Source organism: Chrysochloris asiatica, unplaced genomic scaffold, assembly GCF_000296735.1.
Source record: "Chrysochloris asiatica unplaced genomic scaffold, ChrAsi1.0 scaffold00140, whole genome shotgun sequence".
NCBI lineage: Eukaryota > Metazoa > Chordata > Mammalia > Afrosoricida > Chrysochloridae > Chrysochloris > Chrysochloris asiatica.
This window is the reverse complement of record NW_006408658.1, coordinates 6403388-6429026: the sequence shown is the minus strand read 5'-3', so window position 1 is coordinate 6429026 and position 25639 is coordinate 6403388. Positions and strand designations below refer to the sequence as shown.

Sequence of the window (25639 nt, the reverse complement as noted above, 5' to 3'; positions counted from 1 at the left end):
ATTGTAGCTTGAAGGGGTCTTTATTTAGAAATCCAGGTGTCCTGAGTTTTGAAAATGTCCCTACAATCTGGGGACCCAAAGATTTCAATGGTCATAGACCAGCTTATGTGTTAAATTCTTAGTGTGCAAATCCCAGATCATGAAAGTAGTATAAACTAAGATCCTACATGTGTAAATTTTAATGATCTAAGATTTAGATCACTGAACAATACTTACATCCTCTTTTGTCTTTCCCCTAAAATCCCACTTAAAAAACAACAACAACACAACTTTCCTAATGCTTCTCTAAGTGATGGGTGGAGTTTTCTAGACTAATATTGCTCAACAGATTTTATATAGTGATGGAAATATTCTATCATCTGCCTCAACTAGGATAATAGCTACTAGCCACATGTGGTTTGAATTGTCTACCCAATTCTAGTTACAATGCTCTGTTAACATTTGATGATTTATACAGACTCATGACAATCTGGTAGTACAGAAAAGGAAAGGAATCAGAAAAGGACTATTGAAATTAGGGAGCCCTCAAGTGACTATAATTCTTGGCTCTGGTTTACCTGTCACTGTAAAGTTTCAGAAGGTGAAAGCAGACATCTCGAAGTGGTCTCCGTGAATCTTGTTCCTCTTCTATCATATAGCCAGAGCCCTCTAGGTATGAAGGAAGTGGGGAACAGGCGTATCTGTCACCCTCAGAGGTATTCTGAAGGGAAAAGTTTGATACAACAATATATCAGCTACTATACCTATGGACATTTTGCATTTATGACAATAAATGCTGCCCCAGCTTCCCTGTGGTACCTTTTTTAAAAACGTTTTACATACTATCTGATTACTTTGTGCATTAACAATATACACTTGGCTGTAATGAACACATGTGAAGTAGTAGGTGAGAGTGCTGCTTGCTGACCGTGATAGTTATGTGTCAACCTGGCTGAGACATGATTCTCAGTGGTTTGGCAGTTATATAAGGATGTGCTTATTCTCCATTATGTCATCTGATGTGCTCATCCTACAGTTTGACATTTTTTGCAACCTAATCATGCTGTTCAGTGAGAAGTGTGTTCAGTCTGTGTCATTAGATGCTCTGTGTCTCAATTATTTAAATACGCACATTAAGAACAATGGAACACTCCAAGGTATTTATCAAGAACTTTAAACTTGAGCCAGACTTCCAGTAAGGTGTTGGACTAGGCAGATACAGTACACAGACTCTCTATAATAAAGATATGAGACAAAATCAAACAGACACAGATGAAAATGTTGGCACCCTGAACTTCAGAAGAAAGGTCAGAGAGGTGGATGGAGTGCTTTCTGGGACAAGAGGCCAAGCAGGGATGGTGAGAAGAAGACTGGTGAATGGCTGGTGAGACACAGCTCAACCATCTTGTGAGCAGCTTTGGCAGTGGAGGGAGGAGGCCTGGCAGAACAGACGCGTGGGTGACAGAAAAGGTGGGATTTCTTCTTTTTCCCCATGTTCCCCTGGTGATCAGTGTGTGGCCAGCTCCCACCCTAACCCACCCCAAGCAATGACCCTGTTCTCTGGGAGTTCAGAGCCAAGTCGTGGGAACCATTCCAGTGTGAGTAGGGGCTAGCTATGCTGTTCTGGTGAATGGATTCAGGTGGGCTCAGCTCTAGATCTACAAAACCCACAGAGCCACCAGACCAAGTCACACTGCCCCAGCTTCCCTGTGGGTTTTTTTTTTTAATGTTTTACTGTGAATTATGTGATAGTTTACATGGGAGAACATTACTTTTACAATCATCCTATTGTATATCATTTCATTGCCATAGTTACAACCCCCTCTATGCATCATCAACCAACCAAAGGGTATACCCTGCAAGCCTGACCCCAAGTCATCAGGACACAGCCCCCTCCCTGAGTCTAGAGTCCCCAGCTGCTCCATCTCTCCACATCATCGTCTCTGCCTCCATCTCTGGCGTCACTGCTTCTCTGGGTAGGGTCTCGTACTCCACTCTTCTCCCTTGATGGTTCCAGGAACTTCGGCTCCTGGACTTATTTTCCTGTGGTCTTAATAGACACTGAACCAATTCTATCAAGGGCCCCCACAAATTATGTCTGGAATGAGTGCCCTGAACACAGGTAACACTGAAGCCAATAGGAACTCCATCTAGGGTAAGAAACTCTGCTGTCACATCCCTTCTATAACCACCATGTGAACTCCTTGAATTGCAAGAGCCCCCACTACCCCCAAATTTCTTGCCTCCTGGCCCAACAACTTCTGTTTGTATTTATAAATATGACAACCTTACAATGCCCCAGAGATAATAGACAATGTTAGATCACACGAATTCAAACATGAGAGAATAGTTCAAACAAATGACCAAGAGGGCAAGACAGAAAACCATTCTGTGTTAGAAAAGGTAATGTGGACTAACTGAGAAAGAATTCAAAAGAATGATAATTAGAAACATTGAAGAAAGCAAGGAAAACACAATAAAAAGTTTAGGAGAATTCAGGAAAACACTACAAAAACAAACAGACAAAATAAATTAATATTTTGAAACAATACAAAACCTGCAATTAGAAATCCAGAAGATTAATACTACAATCTCAGAAATGGACAGTACATTGAAATGGCTAAGGAGTAGATGTGAAGCAATGGAAGCCCAAATTAGTGAGCTTGAAGATCAATCTCTCAATGCTAGTATGTTAGAACAATCAGAAAAAGAATAGGAAATAATCAGAAGAAAGCCTAAGAGTTACGTGTGAACACCATGAAGAGGAACAACATATAGGTGATTGTAATTTCAGAACAGGAGACATAAGCACACAATTGTCGAAGAGTTGTGTGAGGAAAACTTACCTAACATCATGAAAAACGAGACGATAAGCATCTAAGAAGCGGAATTAATCCCAAACAGGATAGCTCCCAAAAGAAAATCACTAAGGCATATCAATCACACTTTCAAAATCAAAGACAAGGTAAGAGTTTTGAGAGCAGTTTGGGAAAAATTTAAGTTACCTACAACGGAAAACCAGTATGATTAAGCTCTGGCTTATCAGCAGAAACCTAAGGCCAGAGGACAATGGAATGACATACACAAAACTCTGAAAGAAAAAAATTGCCAACCAAGAATTATATATCCAGCAAAGCTGTCCTGCAAATACAAGGGTGGAATTAGGACTTTTCCTGATAAACCGAAAAGAAGGAATTTGCAATGATCAGACCAACTTTAAAAAAAAAAAAGCTAAATGTGTTCTTTGGGCTGAGAACCAACAACAGCAGACAACCACCTGAAATTAACATGCATGACAAAACTACGCAGAAATCAATCCAGATATAGATTTGAAGTAAAACAAACTTACAAGACTGAAAAACAGGGAACCAGAGATAGCAACATATAATGAAGTCAATTATAAAGCAAAAAGAGGAAATGTGTAGATACAGAACTTCCAAATGGCAAGGAAGGAAAGTAGATTTCAAGATAAAACAGGCTGTTTTAAGCAATAAAAAATTAATAAATTACAGGATAACCTCAAAGAAAAATAATACACCTGTACATCAAAATAAAAAGATAAGAAAATGAGAAAGATTTAGTAAACGATATGAAAATCAGAAAGATTTAATAAACATTAACACAACAGAAATGAAAATGAAAAAAAAAACTTAAAACAAAAAATGAACTCAGCATAGAAAATTATGTTATAAAAAGAATCTAGCAGCACAACAACAAAAAAAAACCCACAAAAAAATGACATCAATTCATACCTATTGATAATTACAGAGAATATAAATGGATTAAAATACTAGTCAAGAGGGCAGAATGGATAAGAAAACTGAATCTGTCAATATGCTCTTTATTGTTGTTGTTGTTGTTAAGTGCCATCGAGTCGGGTCCGACCCATAGCGACACTGTACAGGGTTTCCGAGGGTGTAAATCTTTACGGGAGTAGAAAGCCTCATCTTTCTCCCGCGGAGCGGCTGGTAGTTTCGAACCGCTGACCTTAAGGTTCGCAGCCCGATTCGTAACCACTACGCTACCAGAGCTCCTTATGCTCTCTATAGGAGACATATAAAAAAGATGGAGACAGACAACGCCCATCAAAAGAAAAATGGTTACACAAACTTGTTACATACACAAAATGTTGTTAAGTGCCATCATCGAGTCAGTTCTGACCCATAGCGACCCTATAGAATACTACAAAATGTGGAATAATGATGAATCTGTGAAACACCTCACACCATAGTTTAACTGGGAGGACATTATACTGAGTGAAATTAGTCAATCTCAAAAGGACAAACATTACAGGGGACCAATGTTGTAAAGGTGTCCTGGTGTGGCGCTGTTGGTTAATGCACCAGACTGCAAAGCCATCTGAACTGCAAGGCTGGCAGTTCAAATTCACCAGCTGCTCTTCGAAAACCCTATATAGGGTTGCTGTGGGCCAGAACTCACTCAATGGCACTTAACAACAAAAACAATTGTTGTAAAAAGTTAAAAAAAAAAAAAAAAAAGGTCTTCTTGATAAAAGAAACAATCTATGATGGTTATAGATTTTGGATGGGGGGATTACTCATGGCCAAAAGGGCTATTGTTGTTAAGCGCTGTTGAGTCAGTTCTGACTAATAGCACTCCTGTATAGGGTTTCCGAGGAGCAGCTGGTGAGCTTGAACCGCCAACCTTGTAGTTCAAACCTTGCATTTTAGCACATTAACCTGCAGTGTGTGCCATACCAGGACTCATGTTAACATGAGTGACAGGTCAGGCAATATACAAGAGGGAGGATAGCAGAGGAAAGATGAAGTTAGTGGGAGAAACAGGGAGGAATGTAATAGTTAAAATGAACAGAGATAAATGCTGTTAACTGTTGGTACATGGATGGGATTGCACACATGTAATGAAGCAAAGTATATGATTTGTTGAATGTAAAACTGATGACTTGCTCTGTAAACCCTGACTCAACTCACAACAACAACAACAACAATTTGTTAGTGGCATACTCCACCAGACTTAAGATTCCTGGTTGTTGTTATTAAGTGGCATCAAGTATCATGGCTTCCATGGAGTGGCTGGTGGATTTGGACCACTGATCTTAGAGTTAGCAGTCCAGTGCTTATTCTACAATATCACACCAGTCTTTATACTTCTTGTCAACAATCTTATCAGACTCAGTTTATTTTTCCTGACAAGTAATTCTGACAAACAGTATCAGCAACAACAAACATGAACATTAAGAATTCAAGAAATAACTTTTTACAGAGATGGCACCGAAAGCAAAGAAGGAAGCCCCTGCCCTTCCCAAAGCTGAAGCCAAAGTGTCAGTGATTATGGACATAGACACTGAAGGCCAAGAAGGCTATGCTGAAAGGCATCCACAGCCACAAAAAAAGGAACATCTGCATGTCACCCACCTTCCAGCGGCCCAGGACTCTGAGGCTCTGAAGGCAGCCCAAATGTCCCGGAAGAGTGGCCCCAGGAGAAACAAGCTTGACCACTATGCCGTCATCAAGTTCCCTCTGACTACTGAGTCAGCCAAGAAGAAGACTGAAGATAACAACACACTTGTGTTCATCGTGGATGTCAAGGCCAATAAGCACCAACTCAACTAGGCTGTGAAGAGCTCTATGATATTAATACAGCCAAGGTCAACACCTTGATCAGAAAAAGCTGATGAGAAAACAAGGCATATGTTCCACTGGCTTCCGACTAGGATGCTTCAGATATTGCCAACAAATTTGGGATCATCTAAACTGAGTCTGTAGTCCTGGTGTAGCGCTGTGGGTTAATGCACCAGACTGCAAAGCTGTTTGAACTGCACGGTCAGTGGTTCAAGCTCACCAGCTGCTCCTCGGAAACCCTATACAGGGTCGCTATGGGTCGGAACCGACTCGATGGCATTTAAAAACAACAACAACAAACTGAGTCCAGGAGCTCTGATAGCGTAGTGGTTACAAATCGGGCTGCGAACCTCAAGGTCAGCAGTTTGAAACTACCAGCTGTTCTGCGGGAGAAAGATGAGACTTTCTGTTCCCATAAAGATTTACAGCCTGGGAAACCCTGTACATGGTTCCTGTGAGTTGGAACTGACTCCAAACAACAAACTGAGTCCAGCTGGCTAATTCTAAATATAAATTTTTTCAATACCAAAAAAAAATTTTTTTTTAAATAATGGTATTCATAGTCTTGGGAGACACCAACAGACAAAAAAGACAATAATCTATATCCTACTTTGCTGAGTAGTGACTGGCATCTTAAAAGTTCAAGAGCATCCATCTCGGTGAAAATATTAGTATCTCATTGTCTAGAGGAAAGAAGAATGATGAAAACTGAGGACATACGGAAACAAGTAGTCAAATGGACTAATAAAGCACGTGAATATTAGTCTCCACGACTCTGAAAACCGAAGAAATAGATGATGCGCCTATCACCATTAACTGTTCTGAAAGGAAGATCCTAGGTAAAGTGGGAGGAAGTGTCCAACAAAACGCAAGTAATCAAAAAAGACTAGGCTTACTAGTCAGATAGACTGGTGGAACCCCAGACTATGGCCCTTGGTACTCTTCAGGTCTGGAAGAAAACTCTTCCCTCATGGCTCAATTTTCAGCCAAGCAAGAAATAAGTATACAGCGGGGACAACATTAGTGAGGTACGCACACTATAGAGTGGCTCAATCATTTGAGAAAAAGGCAGCATTTACCTAAGGACAAAATTCGGAAGCATTGGGAAAAAAGGATGGAATGGAAACAGAAATCAGAGAATACGTGAGAAAGGTGATGTTACATTGAAGGGAATGCAATTATTGAGATGAACCAAAGTATATGATTTGTTTAATGATGATCTGCTCTGTAAACCTTCACTTAGTTCACAATTAAAAGTCAGAAGAAAACAAAAGAATGGTATTAATAGCAATAATAATAATACCTTAACCTCAACACTGATAGAGATTATGGACTATATTTTGAGGCATATATTTAGATTTGCTAATTTGAGGCTATCCAAAACTTTGGGCCAAGCAGTACCTCAGAGAAATACTAAAGGAGGTGGGGGGTGGTATGCCGTGGAGTTGGTTTCAACCCACAGTTTCCCTATATAGGGTTTCCAAGGCTGTAAATCTTTACAGGAGTAGAAAGCCTCACCTTTCTCCCGCAGAACTGCTGCTAGTTCAAACTGCTGAGATTAGCAGCCCGACTTGTAACCACTATGCTACTAGAGTCTCCACAGCATTGTTGTTGTGATGTGCCATTGAGTCGGTTCTGACTCACAGCGACCCTGCATAGGATTTCTGAGGCTATAAATCTTTATGGGAGCAGAAAGCCTCCTCTTTCTCCCGTGGAACAGATGGTAGTTTCAAACTGCTGACCATGAGAATAGCAGCCTGATTTGTAACCACTACACTACCAGAGCTCCTTTAGGGAACAAGAAACCCCTTTAGTTTCAGGGCAGAAAAGTATCAGTGAGAAGTCAGGTATGAAAGCTCATCATATTAAATAAAAAGAAAGCAGACATTTGGAGAAATTTAAGCGTAGCCTTATCTACAGGAAGGAGAAAAGGAAAAAGGTTTTTTTTTTAAATTAGATTTTCTGGGTCAGTTCAATATTATGGTACTTTCAATACCGGCAGTTAGTAAACAGTACCTTAAGTGGCATTTTTTTCTTCTCTACAGAACTTTACTGGTAAAGACAGAATATCAAGACTCTTACTTAACTCTACTGGACACATACCTGAAATGCTTCTTCATACATGCTCAGTGCTCTGGAAATGGAAGCTGTGGGTGGAAGAAGATACCAAAGATGGATAGCCAGAGAGCGTTTCCAATCCAGGTGAGAGCACACATTGATTTGCTTTTGCTCTGAGAGTTGCCACACCTGCAAGATACAAAATCATCAAATCTCTAAGTTAACTTGTTACTACCTGTATTTAAAAGTTATTCACTCTTTTAAGTAATGTTTTAAACACTCTAGATGCCAGTGTTAACAATACAGATCTAAAATGCATTTTCCCTTGGTTTCAGGAGAAGGGTGGATTTAAACAAACAATCAGCACTCTGAGAAAAGCGATGAGAGCCACTAAGCCACGGTTGGTAGTCTATAAAACTGTGACCTTAGGGAAAGCACTTCATCTTTCTGCATAAAGTCTGATCAGCTGTTTTAGTTTTGAGAATTGACTCTAGAAGATAAACAGATAAGCAGCAATAGAGAAATGGACTTTAAAAACTCTAATACATCATCCATATAATGCAACAGATGTGGTCATGAAAGTCCATATACAATAAGTAAAAAAACAATCAACTTGTAAAACTGCTGTGTATCACAGATTTTACTTGTGAATGTTGCTTTTAAGTGCTGTTGAGTTGGTTCTGACTCACAGCGACCCTGTATAGGGTTTCCGAAGTTGTAAATCTTTGTGGGAGCAGAAAGCCTCATCTTTCTCCTGTAGCACATTTGGTGGGATCGAGCCAGTGGCTCTGGTTCGTGGTACAACGCTTATTCGACAGTGTCCCTGAGTACCCTTGCAGCTGTAAATATGCACACACATATGTGAAATAGATATAGTATATGGAAAAACAGTAAATTATATTATGTATCTCTATGATATGAGATATGGTATACGAATTTCTATATAATTAGTATTTTAATGTTTTTTCTATGAATAATTTATTTCTAGTCATGAAATGCTGTGAAATTATTTATCAGGCTTTATAATGGATAATAACATAATAAAAAGTAACTGAATAATGACTGATTGCTTGGTGTTAAATATCTTCATTCAATAACACTGAAAGATAAAAATTTCCTTTTATTCCAAGTTCCTCATACATTCAAATGCAGAAGCTGATTAAATTTATTTTTTAAAAAAAGTTTTTATTGTGAATTATGTGTTAGTTTGCATGGGTGACCATTATCTTTACATTCATACTATAGTATTTTGTTTCATTGCAATGATCACAATTCCCTGCATGCATCATCAAGCAACCAAAAGGTGCGCCCCACACACCTGTCCCCTGGCACAATACATATTCTTTTCTAGTGCACATGGAACATTCTCCAAAATAGATCATGTGTTAGGTCACAAAGCAAGCCTCCATAAATTTACAAACATCAAAATATTACAGAGCATCTATTCAGACCACAAAGCCATAAAATTAGAAATCAACAATAGGAAGACCAAGGAAATAAAGTTTAATACATGGAACGGAATAACACCCTGCTGAAGAGCGACTGGATGATAGAAGAAATTAAATGAGAATTCAGAAAATTCCTACAAACCAACGAGAACGAAACACAATATATCAAAATCTCTGGGACACAGCGAAAGCGGTGCTGAGAGGACAATTTATTGTGATAAATGCGCACATCCAAAGAGAAGAAAGAATCAAAATTAACACATTAATACAGCATTTCCAGCAACTAGAAACAGACCAACAGAGTGAACCTACAGTCACCAAAAGAAAAGAAATAATAAAAATCAGAGCAGAAATAAATGAGATAATAAACAGAAAAACTATAGAGAGAATCAACAGGACAAGAAGCTGGTTCTTTGAAAGGATTAGCAAAATTGACAAACCACTGGCACACCTAACAAAAGAAAAGAGGGAGAAGACACAAATAACATGCATTAGAAACCACATGGGTGATGTCACAATAGAACCAAAGGAAATCAAAAGGATAATAACAGAATACTATGAAGAGTTATACTCCAACAAATTTTAAGAAAACTTATTAGAGATGGATACATTTTTAGAAAAACATGACCTACCTAAACTCACACAGAGTAAAGTAGAAGATTTGAACAGACCCATAATAATAGAAGAAATTGATCAGGTTATCAAAAAACTCCCAACCAAAAGAAGTCCAGGCCCAGATGGCTTCACTGGTGAGGCTTACCAGACATTCAGGGAAGAGCTGTCACCAATTCTACTCAAATTATTCCAGAAAATAGAGGAGGATGGAAAACTTTCTAATACATTTTATGAAGCAAGCATAACCCTTGTGCCAAAACAAGGGAAGGACATCACTAAGAAAGAAAATTATACACCTATATCCCACATGAACATAGATATAAAAAGTCTCAACAAAATCCTAGCCAACAGAATCCAGCAGTACATCAAAAATAATTAATACATCATGACCAAATGGGAGTCATATCAGGGATGCAAGGATGGTTCAACATTAGAAAAACAATCAATGTAATCCACCATATAAACAAGAAAAAAGAAAAAAACGTGATCCTATCGATTGATGCAGAAAAGGCATTTGACAAAATCCAACATCCATTCCTGATAAAAACACTCAACAAAGTAGTAATTGAAGGGAAATTCCTCAACATAATCAAGCGCATATATACAAAACCAACAGCCTACATAAATCTTAGCCAGAGCTCTACGACAAGAGAGGGAAATCAAAGGCTTCAGAATTGGCATAGTGGAAGTAAAACTCTTTATTTGCAGACGATATGACACTACACATAGAAACCCCTAAAGACTCAGTAAAAAAGCTACGAGACATCATTGGAGGATTTCAGCAAAGTGGCAGGGTATAAGATCAACATCCAAAAATCAGTTGCAGTCCTCTATACCAATTAACAACAGTGCTGAAATGGACATTAGGAAAACAATACCATTTACAATAGCCACCCAAAGGATGAATTATCTAGGAATAAATGTAACCAGAGAAACAAAGGGCCTATACAAAGAAAACTACATAGCACTACTACAAGAAACCAAGAGAATCTTACAAAAGTGGAAGAATATACCATGCTTCTGAATAGGAAAACATAACACTGTGAAAATGTCAATACTGCCCAAAGCAATTTACACATATAATGCAATCCCAATCCAGAATCCAACAACAGTCTTCAAAGAGATGGAAAAAACAATTACAAACTTTATATGGAAAAGAAAGAGGCCCAGGATAAGCAAAACACTGCTTAAGAAAAAGAACAAGGTCGGAAGCCTCTCACTCCCTAATTTTAAAATTTACTACACGGCTACAGTGGTCAAAACACTGTACGGGTACTGTACAAAACACTGTACAGCCTGGTACTGGTATAATGAAAGATACATTGGTCACTGGAACAGAATCGAGAATCCAGAAATTAACCCATCCACATACAGCCAACTGATTTCCACAAAGTACCTAAGTATATTGCATGGGGAGGAGATAGTTTCTTCAACAGATGGTACTGGCAGAATTGGAAAGTGATATGCAAAAGACTGAAACAAGACCTTTACCTCACACCTTATACAAAAACCAACTCAACATGGATTAAAGAACTAACTGTGAATCCCAGAATTATGAAGGCCATCAATGAAAAAATAGGGACAAATGTGAGAGCTCTAATACAGGGCATACACAGACTACCAAACATTTTGAAAATTAAACAAACAAAAGTAGACAAAACAGATCAATGGGACATACTAAAAACTAAAAACTTACGTGCATCAAAAGACTTCATCAAGAGTAAAAAGGGAGCCCACAGAATGGGAAAAGAATCCTTTGCAACGAAACATCAGACAAGGGACTAATTTCCAAAATATATAGGAACCTACAACACCTCTACAAGAAAAGTATTTTAACTTTAGAGTGTACACATTCTGTATAATTTGAAAATATTTTCATTAAAAATTAACCTGCCTAGTTACACATGTTATATATTGTTGCTGTTGTTAGGGGCTGTTGAATCAGTTCTGACTCATAGTGACCCCTCCAAAGGGTTTCTGAAACTATAAACCTTTACTGGAGCACAAAGTCTCATGTTTCTCCCATGGAATAGTTGGTGGATTTGAACTGCCTATCTGCACTCCAGTGCCACTAGAGATCCTCCAGTTATGTATGATAGTGTGCAATTTACAAAATTAGCTCTTTACTCCAATATTAAATTTGTGAGATAGCTTATGCAAGTTAATGAGAAAAGGGTGAGATACCGGTTTTCCAGCTAACAGGGCAAAGATGCGCAGTCTCTCATCATGGATGAAGGAGTCGGCCTGGAGCTGATGCCAATCTGCCAGCTGCATGGTTAGCAGCTCCCGGACTGACTGGCTACCCACCAGCTGGGACAAAAGAAGGGCAAGACGATGATCACCTAGAAGAGAAAGAAGTTCTCTAGCGATCCTTGAGGATTTAGTCCCTTGGTGGGACACATGGGAACACCATCTTCTTATTTCCAGTTATCAGGAGGGACACTTTAACTCCTTTAACTAATCTCTGCAGTAGTGCCAACCAAGAACTTTTGGTTAGAAAATCGGAAAAGTAGTTTAGCCTAAATTACACAGGTAGACAATATATGTTTAGACTCCAAGGGCTTCCTCTTGTTTTCTTTTGCTGACCCTACTCATAGTAAAGACATTTTACTTAAAGTGGATGAATTAAAAAAACAATAACAAAGACAACAGTTTAAAAGAAGGTAAAAAAATAATATTATGTCTTTATTGAATATTTCAGCTCCCTTTCAAATACTTAATGTCACATTCATTTAATACTGTATTTCCTATTTTGGGGGCAAAAATTTTAGTAACCTGAAAGTTAGTGCTTTGGCAATGGTTTAACACTTAACCACACCAAATCTACTGCCACTGAGTTGACTCTGAGTCACAGCGACCCTATGTAGGGTTTCTAAGACTGTAAATCTTTATAGGAGCAGACAGTCTCTTGTATTTCTTTGTTGAGAGGCTGGTGGGTTTGAATCGTCAACCTTGGTTGTTAAACAGTCCAATCAATGTTTGACCCAAGTGTCACCAATCATAGTGCCTTGTCAAAGGTCAGAAAAATAGGAAGAAAAAAAAAAAGTGTATGAATAGGCAAATATAAGAACTGCTTAAGCATTACTATATGTAGGTGTGGCTAGTGAGCATAACTATCTCTTTAATGATTCGTAATATTTAAAGGTTTATAGAAAGACAATCCTAAATACCAATTCTGACTATATAAATATATAAAGATCATGAAAGGTACTGAGATCAATATGTAGTGAACAGTGGAATCAAACTGGGCCATTTGTATGTATCTAATTCTAACTTTTAATTTCATAATAGACTAAGTCCTTTGAATAAAAATCTAGTTGATTGTTTCAATTAACAGGGTTTGATCAAGGATTTAACTATATGTAACTGAGCTACGTCATCTTTGTATTTCTAACAAGATTTGTGTCTTTACAGTCATTAGTATCTAGAGTAATTTGTGAACGCTTCTGTTGGGACTAATTAGTCATTTTTGTCCAGTCATTGCTAAATGCCTCTCATTGGTGTCAGGGAACTAAAGAAGCACATATATATGAACCTTTAAAAAAAGTCAAGAAAATACCTTCAACCCAATATTAAACTGCTTCATATTTATTTGAATGAAATAAATGAATATAAAGAAAATATGTTTAAGATGTTCAGAGTATTGTTTAAAATAATAAAAACTATAAATAACCTAAACATCAAAACATAAATTTGCTAACAACTACATTGATACATAATAATACTAAGAAGAGAAACATTTAAGTACTGTTATCTATATTCATTTAATATTCTACATGAAAAACAGAATATAGTTCGGCAAACTTTGAAAAGTTTATATTTATGTCTGTATAATACAAATGCATATACAGTGTACCTTACAAATGAAGTACTTTAAGAACACACTACACATTTAAATGTTTGCAGTGAGTAGTAGTGAGTTACAGGATTTGGGGAATTTTAATTTATATCATTTTGCTTGTTTGCATTTTCTGTTTTTACTACCAGGTTTATGTAACACATGAAATTAAAATAATTTGAATTAAATAAATTCAATGTTTAAGATTCTAAAAATGGAACTAGAAGGCCCTCATTCTGGAGGAACAGCAATCGTCCTGCAAACCTACATACAATTATTTTCAGGTTAGAAGACAGGCAACTCTGTAATTAATGGTTGGGGCACAGCAGGAAGTCAACAGGGGTACAGAGAAAGGACCACAAGCCCTACCTGACTGCTGAGCCAGACAGCAGGCTTCACTGATCCTCTTGCCTGTGAGGTAGCTGAAAACAGCCTCCACAGGATTGTCTTTTCGTGTTAAGGAGACTTCTTCCTCAATCTGAGGTGCAGCAGTATGGGAGAGCCAGCGGGAGAAAGCTCTTCGACGCTCTACAATCTGAATGTATTCACTGGGCTCATCCAGCTGGCTCTCAAGCTCCTTCAAGTGGCCCCACAGGGCTTCACATAACGTCCAAGTCAGGCTCCAGTGCTTCACAACTAAGAAAGGGACAGGAAAAGAATAAGATTAAACAACTTCTATAATAACTCCTAAGAGGACATTATTCTAATTATAGCTTAAAAAGTACATAAATAAAAAATACCAAAACAAGCACTCAAATAGATTGCTATGAATTTGTCTTCACCTCACTCAGCTTTCTCCTAAGAGCTCCAGAGGTGTATTTACTGCTTACTTGCTCCATTTTCTTTTCCTGTGAGATTTTCCAAACAAACTTAATGTATGTTTCTTTAAACAAGTTCCCATAGTCTAATTATGCCTAACAACATTGCAAATGACAAAGAAAAGACCTTCAAATTTGATCAAATTCTGTCTACAAAATACTAAAACTATTCTGAAAACGTGTAAAAAGGATTATCCTCTCCTACCCTAGGACAAGGACTCCGGGTAGTGCAGACGGTTAAGTGCTTGGCTACTAACTGAAAGACTGGCACTTCAAATCTGTTCAGATTTTCCTCAGAAGAAAGTCTGGCCATCTACTTCTGAATTATCACAGATATTGGATACCTTACAGAGCACAGGTCTACTCTGAAACACATTGTCAAAAGTGACTTGATGGCAACTTAAAAAAACAAAAAACAATGCACAGTAAGTGACATTTCATTGAGCCTAATCTACTTGTTGGGAGTCCTGGTGTGGCGCTGCAGGATAAGCACTGGACAGCAAAGTTGGTCTGAACCGCAAGGTTGGCAGTTCAAACTCACCAGCCACTCTTTGGGAACTAGGGTTGCTATGAGTTGGAACTGACTCAATGGCACTTAACAACAACAACTGACATTGTTAGTGTAAACGAGCTCTACTCTCCACAGAGTAGCTATAAGATAGTAGTTAGCGCCTTCATTTATAGATGAGGAAACTGAGGCATAGAATTAATGGACTTGCCCAATATGTAGTAGATTCTAGATTCCAACCCAGGCAATGAGTCCAACTCTATGCTCTTAACCACTATTGCTTTCAAGGAACAAAACAAAAAGGGAGCTCTGTTTATCGCTTCAAAATTCAAATGTACTGAGAAGATAACTTACACATCCGAAAAGCTGAAACATCAAAAGGAAACATAAAGGAATGAGCATAAATTAAGTCCCAAAAGGTGTGGCATGGGAAATTCTAAAATATTGTCCATTTTTCAATAAATGGGGTTTGTTAAACATGTACAGTGAAACCTGTGAGAGCCGGAACTTGATGAGACTGCCTTGCTTTTCCAGATCTTGGAGAGATTTCTACCTTTGACAATGTCTTGATACTTTTCACTGCCTATTGCTCTCTATTAGAGGAAAATAATAACCAGTACTTTTCTTCTTTGAGAGGTTTCTGCATTCCATAGGCTCTAGTTTTCACATGTTTTACTGTAGCTATATATGATATTTTTATACTGCTTAATACATTAAGTTGCCAAATCAGGATAAACTCTTATCAAAGTAGTGGTTCAGTAAGACATGGTCATGATAGTTATAATACCCACTGCTGCCGCAGTGATTCAGATTCATAGTGACCCTACAGGACAGAACAGAACTGCTCCTAAGACTTTCCGAGACTCATTCTTTGAGGTAATTAAAAGCTTTTTCTTTCTCCAGTGGAGCAGCTTGTGGGTTTGAAACATGAACTTTGCAGTTAGCTGCCCAGTGCTTAACCCACTGCACCACAATAGCTATGTTGTTGTTTAGTGTCGTAAAGTCAATTTCAACTCATAGCGACCCTGTATAAGATTTCCAAGGAGCGACTGGTGGATTTGAACCACTGACCTTGTGGTCCCCAAACCAACCTTGGCAGCCTGATGCTTATCCTACAGCGCCACACCAGTACTCCAGAATGGCTGTGTTGTTGTGAAGTGCTGTTGAGTCAGTCCTCACCCATGGAGACTCTGCATAGAGTTTCTGAGGAGCAGCTGGTGAGTTTGAGCTACCGACCTTGAGGTTCAAACCAACCTTGGCAGTCTGGTGCATATCCTACAGTGCCATACCAGAATAGCTACAGAGAGATAATAAAGCCTAAAGACAGACAGGGAATTTTAAGCCCCAATGCTGTTGGGAAGACCAGGTGGAACTTGATTGAGCAGGACATGGGAGAAAGGGTAGAATTTAGAAAAGCAAGAAGGAAAATTCATGATCTTTTCATGACATTTCCCCCATGATCTTTCTGAAGCCCCCTCTTATTTCTCTTTTTATTCTCTGGTTTAGGAAAGGTTTGGAATATCCTAAATCTAAGAGGCTTGCTTGGTTCGTTTCTTTGAACAAGTACTTGAAGGGTATGAGAATAATGATACAATTTCTTGTTTAAAATACTACTCATCCCAACACAACTACAGAAAACTAAAAATGCTTAGATTTACGTACTACAATGATGCAAAAATGTATCCGCCTATGTACTTGGACACCAAAAGTTTTAAGCATAGTGCATACTCACTCTGTGCTTCCAGTAAGTCTCCTGATGCTTCCTTAGCCCACTCTGCATAGTCATGAATGACAGCAACTCCCGGATTGGGGACAATAAGAGGACATAGCTCATCAACATGGACAGTGCTATGTTTTAAGTTGAGCTCTAGAGGTGTCTGGTATAATGGCAGGTCCTCATTCAGTTTTTTTTGTCTCAAACTGAGTTTTTCCAAGTGAACTTTGAATGGGGACTCAGTTAAACTATATGAGCAAATGAGGAACACAACAGGAAATAAAGATAAGACAGATATTTAGATTTCCTTACATTCAAATCTTTGTTTCTTTTTATGTCTATATACAGACTACAAAACATTTCACTATGATTTTAAAGAAATGTTGGTTCATTATGTCAAACTATATTGAACCTAACTGCTATATTTTAAATAAGTTATCTGACCCATGCATTCCAAACCAAGAGGCTTCTCAGGCCAGGTGAAAATAAGGATATGAATCAGTACACTTACGGAACGGGTTTGAACACATCTCTGGAGACTATAAAATCCACAAATCAAAAGCTATGGTCAGATATCCACTTGAAAAATTATACTTAGTAGTGAGCTATATCAAAAGTTACAAGGCTGAGCCTTTCAATACTAAGGAAGTGATTCTAAATTAAGATGAACATATAGTTAATATGGCCTTGATCCAGTTTCTAAAACTAACATTAACAACCTCTAAAATACCATGACATTATGCTCTATCTAGAGTTAATCACTCAGTTCAGACTCAGTATTCAACAGATAGTCTAATTCTTTATATTTTCAAAGTCAACTTTATAAACTAAAAAACAATAGCTGAACATATTCACTGAATCTGGAGTAAAGACAGCACAAATACCTAAAATTATAAAAACTAAAGAAAATATATCTTATTTTATATAAAGCATCTGTATAAATACTGGTCAGTAACTACAAGAAAAATGTACATGTAATAGATTACATTAAGGAAGCACACATTATATGTGAATGTTAAAAGTGTAGAGTGTGTAGAGACAGTTTTTAGATGTCATCTTATTTCCAAATTCAAATTACACCCACAGTATCTACAGCTCATAAACCTGCCCATAGAGGAAATGTACTTAGTTGAAAATACAGTTAATATGAGGGTACTTCAAAAGTCCATGGAAAAAAATTCCATTATCTTTTAATTCCATTTTCCATAAACTTTTTGAAGCTGTCTTGAAGATAAAAAAAATCACAAATACTAATCAAGGAGAAAAAAAAAGCCAAAAACTCAAGGCATATGACAGCATTAGTTTTGGGTCTGTTACACTTTGAACAAAACTTTGATGATTAGGTAAATATTATATACTTTTTGCAAATGGAGTTACTGTACCTTCTATGTCTAAAATTATAGTAAGAACATATATAGAACAATCACAAAGCGGAGCTGTGACCTTGGTCTCCTGGTAACAATTCTTTCTCGTCACCCATACTGCCTTTCTCCCCACGCATAAAAAAAGTGACTCACGATTTAACAGCTACTGGATTGGGCAGAAATCCATATTCCATAGAATCAGCAATCTGGTGATTTTCCAGTTCATGGGAACCACTCAGTTGTTCTCCACTATTAGTAAGAGTCCAATTGGGGCCCCAACCAACACGAAATGAGCGTCCCATAAAAAGAGCCATGTCCATCAGGAGTTTCCCTTTGCCGTATGTGACCGACTTTTCAAGAGGGACTAAACCTGGTTGCCTGCGTGTACCCACTGTTTTCAATAGAACTTCAGGAGCTGGACTAGGCACTGTAAACACAGAGGTCAGTGGTGGAGGGACAGACCAGGGGGATGTGGATGGGATATTCATTAGAGATGATGCTCTAGGAGTACGACATTCTTGCACAAAGGCACTTGGTGAAAGAAAAGTTCCACTTGTAAATTTTGATTGTAGTAACCCACCAACTGAAATGCAGGGAGAAAAGACAATTAGAAATTACAGTCTATGGCTCCTTGAACAACAATACCAAAAATCAATAAGGCTGAAATTATGCAAACTAATTAAATTATATGTGATGACCAGAGGTGGGGTAAGTCAGATTTGGCAGAAATTACTCTTTTAACAGGAAATTAAGACAGAAATTCTAATGATAATGATGGCAAACAATAATAATAACAGCACAGATACTACTATTATTCTTATTAAAAATTAGCTCACATTTATCTGTAACAATGTACAAGCTGTTTGTGTACATTAAACAAAAATTCATCCTTTAAAGTAACTTGTATTATTACAATCACCCCTATTTTATAGGTAAGAAAACTGGGCTCACTGGCAGGACTTGGGAGGTAAGTCCAGGTCAGTCTGATAACCATGCTCATGCCTTATAAGGATCCCAAATTTAACAATTTATTAACAACACAAAAAAAAACCAAATCCACTGCCAACAACTTAATTCTGATTCATAGCCATCTGACACCAGGACAAAGTAGAACTGCTCCTTTGGGTTTCTGAGACGAAATCTTTTAAAGAGCAGCCAGCCTCATTTTTCTCCTGCGGAGCAGCTTGTGGGATTGAACCTCCAACCTTGAGGTTATCCTACTGCACTACCAGAACTCTGTAACCCTTTCTTAGGTTAATATTAAAAAATCCATATTAAAAATACGATCAGGACTCACATCCACTTAATTCTAATGCTCAATATTAGACTTATTAAAGTGCCGTTGAGTTGGTGCTTATGTTAGATTTAAGGAAGTGAAAACACACTGTATTCTTGCCTGTTTTTAAATTTTAGGGCTCCTGTCTCAAGTACAAAAATACTGAAATGAAAATTTCAGGTTATGTCGATTGCAGAAAAAGTGAATGTCAAATTGATGCATATCAGTTAAAATACTCTAAAAAGTAAAGTTAATAAGGGCACTCAAGAGAACTGAAACTTTTTTTTTTTTGGAAGGGAACATAAATCTGCTAGTTCCTTTGGCTTTCAAAATGTTTTGAAATTATACCTACTTAAGTCCTTTACTGATACCAACATTCTGTTACCTCTTGAATTCCACATAGTTCCAAGTCCACTAGAAAAGCAAAGGGAAAGCTTTAAAAGCAACCATGTAATCATTTCCTGGGAATTTGGGGAGGGAAAATAGAACTCTGATAGGTTTGATACGTTTTGTGTATTATGAGAGTTAACATGTGTCCCCTGAAGACAATAATACTAAGACTGCAGAGTGCACTGTACATTTTGTAGACTCTTCTAAATAAGACTTGATGAAAACCAGGAATTCTAAGCTTATCATCCATACTTATATGCAAACAAAAAACGACCTCAAAATAAGCACAAATGCATTCTTCTCTATATAACTGTTGTATTTGCACCAATAGAGCTACTCACAGTTCTTCAAAATTGGCAAATCTTAATGGATATTAAGATATTAAGAGTACCATTTCTAACATCCTCAGAAATGAGGATGGTGACTCTGTCTCACACACTTTAGCTCATCATCAGGAAGGGCCAATCTCCAGAGAAAGGACATCATGAGCTTGGTAAAACAGAAAATCAGTGAAAAAAAAAAGCAAGACCCTCAACAAGATAGATGGACAAACTAGCTGCAATAATGGGCTTAAACATATCAACAATTGAGGATGGCATAGGACCAGGCAGTGTTTTGTTCTGTTATACAATGGGTTGCTCTGAGTTCAAATTGACTTGATGGCACCTAACAACATTAACTTATCATAGGTATGACCTTTATGCAGTAAAAAGATGAGGCTTTCTGCTCCCATTAAGATTTACAGCCTGAGGAATCCCTAATACAGATTCACTATGAGTTGGAACCGATTCAATGGCAAACAACCACCACCACCTTTATAGAGATTATTACTAGAGAAGTCCACTCAGCTTAGAACATAATGTGAGACGTAGAACTTGATAACTCTACCTAGTGAACGGGACTTCTTTGAGTGGGATGCTGAAATAGGGAGCCTGGGAGAACAGATTTCTTGAGAAGTATCTGCTTTGGAAGGAAGGTGGCTGAAGTGTTGATCCAGGGCCATGTCTACATCTTCTTCATCAGCAAGCAATGATGCTTTCATGATCTAAAAAGGCAGTGCCATCAGAGAAAAAAGCATTTTAGGAAGACCAATAAATCACTCTGCCTCAAGGCTATATCCAGAGCTAATATAACATTTGTGTGACTGACTCTATAATGCTGTTTCTTGTATCTACAGTCTCATTGCAGCCTGGCAGTTATTCACAGGTTTGTTGAATGAATAATAATAAAGTCAAACATAAGCCAGAGGGCTAACCTCATATCAAAAGGTATATATAGTAAGGGGAGGTTGAGGCAGAACTTAAACCTGTATCTCCAAAGTTTAAAATAAAAACAAACCCCAAAAACACCTTTTGATTTCTGTGAAGCAAATTTATAGAGCATCAAAATTATCCTGTGAAGCAAACAAAGCACAGGAGAAAAACCAGCGATCAAAGATGTTAAATAACTTTTAAAAAAATCACACAGCAATAGTGGTAAAAAAAACCAGGACTAGAATCTAATTCTCGTGCAATTAAGACCTGAAGCTGTATCTTCTGAATCTCAATATATGGTCATCTCACTAAATGGGAAAACAAGACGTAAATGTTGGCCATGTTCCTGTTTTTTTGTTTTTCTTATTCCAGTATGTACTCAATGCTCTAAAGTGGATAATCAAGGAACTGGCCTGATGTTATGCAAAGGGATAAAGAGTAGGTTAGGACTTCACCTGTAAAACATGTGGATTAATTCCCAGTGAAGACGCAATGTGTGTTGAGGCTGACACAGGTTCCTGATCCTCAGGCATGCTCTCTTCTAACATGGAATCCAAAACTGGCTCCTGGGTGATATCTACCATGTCACTGTCCAGCTCCACAACCCTCCCTAACTGCTCCACCTCTGGGCTTTGGCTCTGTAGACAGCAGAAACATTAGGAAGCACCATTAAATGACACTAAATAGATATAAAGCTTCTGGACCAGATTTACTTAATTCATAATGCAATAAATCATTGTCAAGTTCTGCCCATTCCTTCATGATATGAGGTAGCCTATTTACTAAAGAAGAGTTAACGACAGTCACCCCCTAAAGCCCTATAAGTACATGAGATCCAAAACTTCATGGAATCACCCTTTTGTAACATTAAGGTTTGGTGTCTGGAACTTAAGCCAAAATCCAAAGTCTTGATTATTTGTTACCTTAGAAACAAAGCAAATGGTGGTCTTCAGACACAAAAATTATGCCTTATCTGATAGCTAGCAACTATAATTCTTGACTTACACAGGCTCACCCTGCCTCACACTGCTTTATAGTCAGAGTCATTGAGTAAAAAGGACAAAAGACACAAATATCAAAGTTTCCATTTTTTTTTAAAAAAGAAAACATTTAGAAATAAATTTCTACTGAGATAGAATATTGAATCTGGAATTTATCTTTCAAGTAGCTGAATTCTAAGGCTGAGTTCTACCTGTGTATTACCATGTAAGAAAACTTCCCAAAAATCAAAGCAAAGCAATGATATTAAGAATAATTTTAATTTGGGAATAATCACTTTATGGTAAAAAGCTTTCAGAGTTACATTTACATTTACTAAGCACATTTAAAGATATATATAACCATGCCCAACAGTTTATAATTTGAAAAGGTAAAATGCTCATAAAACTCAAGTATATTCTACAAGAAAATAACATAAAGACAAAAACTTATCAGTAGTTACCAGGGGCTATGTGACGAGGAAATGGGGTCTAATTACTTAAGGGGCACTGAGTTTCTGTTTAGAAGAATGAAAAACATTTGAAAATGGATAGTAATTATGTAATGGTTACACAAAATGAATGGAATTAATGTCACCAAATTGTACATTAAAAAGGCAAATGTTTTGTTATATATATATTTTACCACAATAAAACAAACATAATCATTTAAATAATCCTAATGCCCCCATAAAACTTAATGGTAAATGAGTATAGAAATGACATAAAACTAGAATTTCAATTATTACTAAGCTGCATCTAAAATACTGTCAAGAACACCTGGGTGAACTCAGGTTAAAAAATAAAAACAAAAAACTTCAAGTATATGCTAAATTAACTGGTTCAGTGCAAATTAATTATAAGCTCATATCATCTGATAAAATAGAAAGAAATAAACTGAGTTAATTTGTGCTATAGTTTCAAAGTCCTGCCACTTATTTTTCTTATCATTACAGATACTTACCTTCTTTTCATGATTTTTGGCCTACTTTAAGCACGCATATTCTCAAATTGATGATATTTATACAATAGATAACAAAAATTTTTAAAGTTGGCATGATTTCTTTGGACCCAGAAACAACTCTCAGGGTTTCAACTGCACCTTGAATGGTACATTAGCTTATGCTATCCTATATTCCTTTAACAAATACTCTTACTAAAAGAATGAGAGTGTCCATTTACAATCACAGAAAAACTGAGACATAGTAAACTGTCAATTAAAATCCCCTGGGCTGTTCCAACAAAATTCTTGGAGGTTAGGTAATAGTCAAAAGGTAACAACACACTACTTTTCACCTATTGAGGAGGTTATAGACAGCTGTGACTGCTCTTATGCCTTAAAGTCCTGAGGGGAACAAAAAAAAAAAAAAATGCTTTGGTAATAATGCTTTCATTACAATGACAAGAACTGTTGGGAAACTCTTGCAAACATTCACACCATGGACTTCCTAGTATATAAATTTTCAGGCAAGCAATTCTATTTTGGGAAAGGTCCTGATGTTCTCCATTCCCTGTCAGGATATCCACCTCTGTTGGGTTCCCATAACATTGTTGATTCCACAGATCACACCATATGATTTGTTGCATAGATATTTATGTGTGCCCCACCAGATTCTCAAGACTTGAAAACAAAGTTTATGACCAACTGCTTTCTATATTTAACACGAAGCACATAGTTAGTTCAGCATCATATTCACTAAACACTTAATGAGGGAGCTTCAAAATGTTCATGGAAGAATGGGAAAATCCCATAACTTTATAAAGGCGCCTTGTATGTTAATTAACCTACTGGATCAACTTAGACTTGCCATTTTATTTCAAATCAAAGCATACTCAAAATGAAATGGGTTTTTCTTCTAAACTCTACTCACTTTCTCCCTTCTTTTTATTTAACTTATTTGAATGAACTCACTGAGTACATAATATTAAGTGCCTGGCAATTTATTAGCCTTCCTTGACAGTACTGAACCCAAGTTGTCCTTCAGTGTAAAGCTGAAGTATAAAAGCAACCTGAATATCAAAGGTCTGTGGTCTTTTCCGCAAGCAGTTTCAAAACCTAGCTGCATATCTCAAACTCCAGCGGAGAAGTACTTAACATAGAAATATGTTGAGACCCATGTCAAATTTATAGACTCAAAGTTGAGCTGATCTCATTATTCTGATGCAGTGAACTCAGAGCTAGAGCTCAGTTTTGGAACCATTTTAATTACAGAACAAACATCTCTACCCTCGATTGCCTTAATCTTTGTGAAAGTGAACATTTTCTCTAACCTAAAAGGTAGAGGACAAAACCACAAGGGCAGTCCGACTGTTACCACAAGAACAAGCAAGCTGTCTGCCCAGGAGATATCAAGGCAAGTGATCGGGTCCTCTCAGTGCAAATCCTCCTCCAAGACTAAGACGCAATGGGAAAACAAGTTCTGATTGGCGACCACACACGTCACCCATAAAGAGAAGTGACCGAAGAACATCAAAGAAGCAGCGAGCTAAGCCCTGCATCGTTCAGCAGACTATGGTGAGCCCAGGTGGAGACCTGGTTGGCCAGCAGTGGGGCAAAACCTGGGGACTCATGGGCTCAGAGTCAGTGACACATCCACAGAGGACTAGAGAGGAGACGGAAGCGACCAAATGATAAGAAGAGGGCGGACAAATGCAGGAACACCCACACCTGCAGATGATAACCACTTGCCATGGCTCCAATGATGTGACGAACAAAGCTCAATCCGATGAAGAAAGAAGAGGAAAAAAGCGTCATCTGATACAATTTGATAAACTGGACATCCACCTATAAATGCAGTAGCTCAAAACAGGAAACAAATCCCTGCTCCAATAATTATTTCCACCCCCTCCACACAGAGTAGATAGGGATGAACAACCTGAACGTTGACTAGCCAAAAATGGGAGAAGGGATACAGAGGTAAGAAGTGACTGGCTTACAAGCTTTCAAGAGGGAACCTAGATCCACAGGGCGGGGAGGATGGTAGAGTGTCCAGTGAGTAGTATCCGACATGTCTAGGAAGGGCAGATGAAAAGAAATGCAGATGGGTCCCTTGGGATGCAAGGGTGAATAATTGTTACCAGGACTGATTGTGAGGACTGGAAATGTAAAGGTGGACATTTTATAGCAAGGAGGGGAGTGATTAAACCTTTTAGTCTAGGAGCAGAGGGCCCTCGGAACATCAATAGAGAAGAGCGGACAGCAGGACCCCACCCAGAGGAGCAGTGAGGCCTGAGGCTGAGACAGAGAGGATGACATGAAGAGATGGAGTGGCTGGGGACTAGGGATCCAAAGAGGGAGAGGGGCTGTGTGCTGAGGACCGTGAGGGGAGGGTGGGCGGGATTGCAGGGTATACCCTTTGGTTGGGTGATGATGCATGGACAGGATGGTAACTATGGCAATGAGATGATGTATGATGGAATGAATGTAAAACTATGTTCCCCCATGTAGACTATCACACAATACACAATAAAACATTAAAAATAAAAAAATAAAAAAGGTAAAGGAGACAGGATGACATGGAAATTTCATTTATGCTTTCTCATTGCTTAGATTTACTTGATTTTTAGGAGCAAAAAGAGGGTTTAAGAACCACTGAAAAAGAGGGATCTTAGAATAATATATAAAAGGTAAGGTGATGTTATTATGTCATTTCTCCACTGGAGAGTTGTTATTTTCCTTACCGATTAGGTGACTTTCTTTCTGTAGCTGTTAACAACCCCTGCCCTCGGCCCCCATATAGAATGCAATCTTTTAAAAACTTAATTTTATGATACAGAATTATATAAAAAGTGTATTTT

At 37.8% G+C, this 25639-nt stretch overlaps 1 protein-coding gene across 1 annotated transcript in view; it reads right to left on the bottom strand.

The window, feature by feature from the left end:
- LOC102833055 (nuclear pore complex protein Nup98-Nup96-like) overlaps positions 1-21448 on the bottom strand; it is a 33451-nt gene extending 12003 nt beyond the window's left edge. Inside the window, exons 1-8 of the mRNA XM_006870380.1 lie at positions 21320-21448; positions 20500-20656; positions 18408-18528; positions 16600-16829; positions 13911-14177; positions 11888-12045; positions 7686-7829; positions 558-700 (exon numbers count right to left, since the gene is read on the bottom strand). Coding sequence (XP_006870442.1) covers positions 558-700; positions 7686-7829; positions 11888-12045; positions 13911-14177; positions 16600-16829; positions 18408-18528; positions 20500-20656; positions 21320-21448 — 1349 coding nt within the window. The remainder of the gene's footprint in view (positions 1-557; positions 701-7685; positions 7830-11887; positions 12046-13910; positions 14178-16599; positions 16830-18407; positions 18529-20499; positions 20657-21319) is intronic.
- Positions 21449-25639: the final 4191 nt, after the last annotated feature.